Genomic DNA, 7,378 nt, shown 5'->3' on the forward strand with positions numbered 1-7,378 from the left:
TCACCATGGGTTGGAATGGACTCAGTGGCAAGTGGTGGTTATGGTGCTGTCATGCACCAGTGGTTTCTTGTTTGTTTCCTGTTGTTTACTATCCAAATGGAAGTACAGTGAAAGCTCCTAACTTCAAGAATTATAGAATGCAACAGGAGAAAGAATTCTGGTGATATAGTGCCCTCACTTCATTTTACCAAAAGAAAAATTGTAGCACAGAGAATGTAAGTGGTTTGGCAAGATTGGAAAGGAGCACTACATGAGAAACCAGGTCTTTCATGGCCAACAGACTTCAGTTGAACTCATAATAAAGAAATTGGTGGTCTTGGCAACCTTACACCCAGGCCTACGCCAGGCTATCATTATCCCCGTTCAAACCAAAATCAAACGCACTGCTGTGAAGTCAGATCTGACTCGTAGAGACCCCTCCTTGAGTTTCTGAAGTGGTACCACCACAGAAGTAGATTGACCAACCTTCCTTCCGAGGAGTGGCTGGTGGATTTGAACCACCAGCCTTCTGGTTAGCAGTCAAATGCCTTAGGCACTAAATCCCTCAGTCACAGGACTACCATCAGCAAAAGCAGGTGTAATACTCAGCACAGTGAGCAGCACATAGTACATGCTCAAGAAAAGGCAATTCTTGCTATCCATAGAGTGATTCTTATGATTATTTTAACTTAATGAAATTCAGTGTATGTTTAATGATTCCCTCCCCTGCAAGGAACTGGAATAGAATAAGGGGCTAAACAAGGCAAAATTGATGTTGTTAGTTACCATCAATTCAGTACTGACTCATGGCAACCCTATGCAAACAGAACCATTGCTAGTCTTGTGGCATGTGCATGTTCATTGGTATGCTCAAGTCCATTGCTGTGTGTGAATCAAATGCCTTTCATTGTGGGGATTCACCTTCACACTCTATTGGACCACATTCAATTGTGATCCATAGGTTTTCATTGGCTGATTTTTGAAAGTAGATCACAGGCCTTTCTTCCTACCCTGCCTTTGTTTGGAATCTCCACTGAAATCAGGCCACCATGAGTGACGCTGCTGGTATTTGAAGTACCAGTGGCATAGCTTTCAGTATCATAGCAAAACGCAGGCACCCCAGTATGACCCAAACAGAGAGGTGGTAGAAGGCAGCATTTTCTACCCATTATACAGTAAGCAATTTGAGGCTTCTTTTATATCTATTTTACTCTTACCTAGCACAGCCCCTAACAGACGCTAAAAAAAAAAAAAAAAAAAACCTGCCATAGAGTCAATTCCAACTCACAGTTTCCCCCATTGGGTTTCCAAGGCTGTAAGTCTTTACAGAAGTGCACTGCTTCATCATCCTCCCACAGAGCAGCTAGTGAGTTTGAACCACCAGCCTACTGATTAGCAACCCAATGCTTTACCCATTGCACCAGCAGAACTCTTCAGTACATGTTAGACATTCAATATATCTTTGTTGGCCTGAATTAAATTTAAGGTGCTTGCAATCTAGTGAGTGATATAAATGTCATGGCAATAAAAATAATAATAATACATTAAATAAAATAAAGACATCCCTTCTGGCTTAGAGGCTGACTTTAAAGTAAAGACATTTGAACTAGACCTTGACATGAGGCTTGTCCATCAGCAGGTAAGATGAGGGGTTTTAAAAAGACCATTCTAGCCAAGAGAAAGAGTTTAAGCAAATCTCCACAAAGCTAGACAATTGCATGGTATGTTAAATAGGTAGGGGGTTAGATGTTCAGGGGATTGCATGGGTGATATGCATGGGGGGATTTAACCTGCTGCTCTTCAGAGATAAGAATAAGTCAGGTTGGGTCTGGAATGATATATGAAGGAATATAGACTCTGTTGATTGAGGCTTGGGGAAAACCAATTTTTTTTTTATATTGCTTGGTTTTTACCAGGAGATAATCCAAACCAACATGATTTGGCCCCAACTTTAGAAAATATGCCACAACAGCATTTCGGCGAAAGGACTGAAGGACAGAGAGAGTGGAAGTAGGTAGATCTGTCAAGGGTACATCAAAAAGTGCTTCGTGAGCATGATCAAAATTAGGGTGAGGGCAGAGGATGGCTAGGAGGGGCGAGAATGAAGAGGCATGCGTAGAATGAACCATATCTGGCAACCAATTGATGTAGAGAAGAAAGGATTTAACTCTCAGTTATTAGACCTTGAGGTATGGAGATGCCAGAGAGAACAGATCTTAGATTAGGGAGGTAGAAAATGATGAGTTCACTTTCGAATTGAACAAAAAAATCAATTCAAAGTCAAAAAAAAACAAAACTGGCCATTAATGCCAAGAAATAGATATTCAGCCAACAGCAATGAGTTATGGCTTTACAATCAAGTAATTGGCCTGCTAATCTTACGCTGCCCAATTCTGGGGAGGCTACTTGCAGGCTCAGTCCTACATATGAATACATATATGGTGCTTCCATTTCACAATATCCCCCCCTCCTATGAAAGAGGAACATTGCTAAGAGCACAGAACCACCGAGGAGTTGCTTTCATGGGTTGTCCTTGTTAAGCAGAAAATCACATAACTTACTCAAATCAATCCCTTTGTTTTAATGAAAGTTCTTGATTGAGTGCTAGGGTGAAGCAAGCAAGCTCCCTCACTGTCAGATACACCCTTCCTGTACTTGGGAGGCCCTAACACTAAAGGGCCTCCTTAAATGTTGTGCCCACACATCTTGTTCATCTCACTCTAATGCTAGCCCTATTAATAGTGTGAAATTCTTTGCAGGACTAAGTAGTAATACACCACTGCCATTGAGATTCCAATCCACAGTGACCTCCCCAGGATTTCTAAGGTAGTAAATGTTTACAGAAGTAGATTGCCTCATCTTCCTCCCACAGAGCAACTTGTGGGTTTGAACCACCAACCTTCTGGTTTGCAGCCAAATGCCTTAACTATTGCAACACCAAAAAAAAAAAAAAACCTACCGTCAATTCTGACTCATGACAACCCCCATTGGGTTTCCAAGGCAGTAAATCTTTACTGAAGTAGATTACCCCATCTTCCTTCTCAGTAGTGGCTGTAAATTTAAACAACCAACCTTCTGTTTATCAGTCAAATGCCTTAGGCACTGTGCCACCAGGGCTCCTCAAAAATAGCAATAAATGTTCTTAATTAAAAAGTCATTGATTTGTAGGAGGGAGTCTCTGGTTGGAGAAAATAGTTAAGTGCTCAGCTAGTAACCAAAATATTGGCAGCTTGAATCCACCCAGAAGTGCCTCAGAAGAAATGCCTGGCAATCTGCTTCTGAAAGGTCAAAAAAAAAGAAAATCCAAACTCACTGCCATAGAGTCAGATCTGAATCACAGTGACCCCTCCTTGTGTTTCCGAGGCAGTATCACTATGGAAGGAGATTGCGGAACCTTCCTCCTGAGAAGTGGCTGGTGGGTGTGAACCACCAGTCTTCTGGTTAGTAGTCAAGTGCCTTAGGCACTATGCCACCAGAGCCCAAAGCCTTGAAAATCCTATGGTGCACAGTCCTAATCTGCAGCACAGGGGTCTCCATGAGTCAGAATCTACTTGACGGCAACTGGTTGGTTTGTATTATGTTATAGTACAGTACCAATAAGCATTTCCTGTAAGAAGTCAGCTGGAAATACTTTTGACAGTGTGGGCCATGCAGTCGCTGTCCCAATTTCTCATTTCTGCCATTATAGTAGAAAAGAGCCATAAATAATACACAACTGAATGGACATGACTGTGTTCCTACGAAACTTTGTTTACAAAAACACTCAGCAGTTGCTCCACATCTTACTTTGGTGGGTAGTGACTGGGGTCTTAAAAGCTTTCAAGTGGCCATCTAAGATGCAGCTAATGGTCTCCTAGCATCGGAAGCAAAGAAGAATGCAAAAAAAAAAAAAAAGGAAGGGGGCATTTAGAAGTAATCAGCCATAGGAAACCATGGCCCTTGAGACCAGAAGAACTAGATGGTGCCTGGCTACCAATGCCAACCACTAAGGAAAGGATTAAATCTGGAGATCCTGGATAGACTGGGAGGGAAAACATTTAACAAAATCCAAAAACTCAGTAATGACCAAAATTACTGGTCAGATGAAATCTGGCGAGACCCCAATACTATGGCCCTGGAAAACATTCTGTGCCTTGAATAAAATGCACCCTCAGGGACTGGCTCTCAGCCCAATAGTTAACAAGATGTACACGCAGACCATTCAACCCAGTATGATGCACCGACATACTCTGTGGTAATATATCCCTTAGAGCAATAGACCACCAGGCACCAGAGGGGCAACATTCACATGGAGGAAATGCAGGACAAACAGGAGGGCATAACTATGAGGGGCACAGGGGAAGGTTACAGGGTAGGGAGGGGAAGAGACTGGGGTAGGGTTGGACATGGTAAATGGGGAATGAAATTAGATGTACATGGAACGTTGAATGTAAAACAAGCTGTTAAAATAAAAATTAAAATTAAAAAAAAAAAAAAAAACCACTGCAGGCCTGATTTGGCCTTCAGGTCATACTTTTCCAACCCCCTTTGCTTCAAAGGAACTGGTCAGACCCATCATTTACCAACTGATGTGGATTTGTACATGCACCTCTGTAAAATCTGATAATTATAGCTTCCTGGCTGATGGTGAGGATTGAATAGAATGTGTGTGAAATGTCTCATCAGTAGCAGTCATTCCATGTGTCAGTGGTCTTTTTAATTACAAGGTATAATAACAATAATAGCTAATACTGACTGAAAGCTTATTTTACTTCAACCACTATATTAAAAACTTTATAAAGACAATTTTATCTAATCTCTCATCAACCCTCTGAGGTAGGTACTTTATAGCATTTTGTTCTACTTGTGGGAACTGGAGCACTGAGGACGCCAAAAAAATGCTTATACAGATGAAAGTGATGTACCAAACCAGTTGCCACCAAGTCAGTTCCAACTCATGATAACCTGATGTCTGTCAGAGCAGAGCTGTTCTCCAGAGGGTTTTCAACAGCTGAGTTTTTGGAAGTGGATCACCAAGCATTCGTCTGAGGTAGCTTTGGGTAAACTCAAACCCCTAACCTTGTGGTTAACAGCCAAGCAATTAATCCCAAGTAAGTGAAGTGACTCCAAGGGCCTTTGGGCAAACCACTGGGTTAGTTAATTACTTCCACTCATTCACCTCCAATAGAAGTGTTCAAAATCCTCTCAAGTTCTGCAGGGTTTTTCCTAACACACCAGAACATTCTACAACTGAAAATAATGTAATGAATCAACTTTTGGAGAATTTACCTTCAGATTAACACTGTAATACTATTTTATGTAACTAAACACTTATCCCTCATCGTGCCACAGGCCTATCCCCCCACCCACCTCATGAAGATCTCAAAACTCAAGAGAAACCAGAATATGATTGAGAAAGCTAATGCAAACCTATCAAAAAAACGTATCCCGTAATCATTCTAAAAACTTGCCATTTCAAAGCTACACTGCAGAATAGCACACTGGATTAATTATGCCAGACTGCAGCAATAACCTTGAATTAAAGCTGCAACCTTCTATTTTTAAGAAACACTTGCCTTTCTGGTTGATGAAACCTGTCGTCCCATCAGGTAACAGACGTGACCAGGAAAGAGAGAAGCGGTAATGAGTCAATCCAAGCTGTTTGATACATTTCAAATCTTCCTCCCACAGAGTGTAGCTGCCACAAGCTACATCACCAGTCTGGTTCTTGAACACTCTCTCTCCTCCCTGATGGGTGAACGTGTCCCAGACACAAGGGCCTTTTCCATCTGCATCCCAGCCTCCTGAGGAAAAGAAGAAAATGAAATGGTTACACTCCTGACATCAAGAGGCATATGAAGAATGTAAATATTTGTCACCAAAAGAACATACCTTGTTAACTCAATGTACCATATTTATAACTTTAAAATATGCCTTTAAAATAACATGCACAAATGTTTAGCTGCCCTTGATCCCTGAAGCTGACTGGTGGCAAATGAAAAATTATTGCACAGTGCAGCACATTGCAGGGTTTCATGGTCCATTAGCTGAAGATCTCTGCCCCTGGTAAACAAAGGCAGGCCCCAGCCTAAGAATGTCTAGTTGAAAACAACTCCTCCTTGTGAACATCCCCTGGGTCATGACTGACAGCATGACTTGTCCTTCTTTTTGTCCATGACAGTGCCCTGGGATCTTACCTCTGGCACTCTATGCTTCAACCCTAGTCTCTTATTATCTGCCAATGGAGTATGAGTCAACTGTTTGAAGGGAGAATGCTAGTCCACCACTGTTGATGATTTTCATGTCCTAAATATATTCGTTCTGGCCTCTGCTAATTCAACAAATGCTTTTGTTATCTGCTGTTGAATGGGCCTCCAACTCATAACTCCATGTACAAAAGATCACGATTGATCATGGGATGGTGTGAGTGTGGACAGTATTTCATTATGTCTTGCTTGGGACTGCCATGACGTAGGGGCCCACACAACAGGAGCTAGCAGCCACAACAACATACACAAGATGTAGAAGTATAAAAACATATCTGTAAATTGTAAATTCAGGCTAATGACTACCTCTGGGGAGAAACACAGGAAAACAGAGCCTGGGAAGGCCACAAGAGAACTTTGGGTTGTATCTCTTATGTTTCATTTCTTAAGCTGGGTGGAAGGAACATCAGGGCCTATTTGTTACATTACTCACAATCTTTTTTATATGCTTGAAATATTTCATAATAATTTTTATATCAGAAAAAAGGTCAGAACTAGAAAAAAAGTAGACTAAAGAAATTATAAGGAGGTCTTTCGGGTCCTCATCTACTTGTATTCTGTGCTCAGTTCTAACAGGTTAATGCATAGCTTCTAATTCCAACAAGAGGCAGCAAGTAATAATAGGTTCTCAGAGAGGGCATGGGAAGATGGGAGATACTACTGTTGTTGTTGTTGTTATGTGCCATCTAGTCGGCCCTGACTCATAGCGAACCCTCCTTGGGTTTCTGAGACAGTATCACTACGGAAGTAGATTGCTCCATCTTCCTTCCAAGGAGTGGCTGGTGAGTTTGAACCGCCAGCCTTCTGGTTAGCAGTCAAGTGCCTTAGGCACTATGCTACCAGAGCTCCGAGAAATACTAGTAGAAGGAGGAAATTTAACAAAAGCAAAAATGATAGTTGATATCAAGGTAGAAGACTAAATGCCTCTACAAATGAGACATCACACTTAACTTTGAATATTATGATTAATGGAACCTTGTATTATAGAAGCAGATAGTTTTATACATTCCAATAATTCTTAAGTCAAGTCTATATATGGGGTTTAGAGGGGTAGGGTGAGAAGAAGGCTGGTATTGGAACTTGGAATGAGGTAGTCATATACACTAAAATATAATTTTGTTCAAGCACAGTGCTCCTAGTTTTGAATAAATATT

At 41.3% G+C, this 7,378-nt stretch overlaps 1 protein-coding gene across 1 annotated transcript in view; it reads right to left on the reverse strand.

The window, feature by feature from the left end:
- Positions 1 to 7,378, reverse strand: part of LOC103209060 (cytosolic beta-glucosidase) — a 205,823-nt gene that overhangs the window by 130,138 nt on the left and 68,307 nt on the right. Inside the window, exon 2 of the mRNA XM_007954826.2 lies at positions 5,535 to 5,762. Within this exon, the coding sequence (XP_007953017.1) occupies positions 5,535 to 5,762 (228 nt within the window). The remainder of the gene's footprint in view (positions 1 to 5,534; positions 5,763 to 7,378) is intronic.

The sequence above is a fragment of the Orycteropus afer genome, unplaced genomic scaffold, assembly GCF_000298275.1.
Source record: "Orycteropus afer afer isolate SDZICR_OR568_19922 unplaced genomic scaffold, OryAfe1.0 scaffold00475, whole genome shotgun sequence".
Classification (NCBI taxonomy): domain Eukaryota; kingdom Metazoa; phylum Chordata; class Mammalia; order Tubulidentata; family Orycteropodidae; genus Orycteropus; species Orycteropus afer.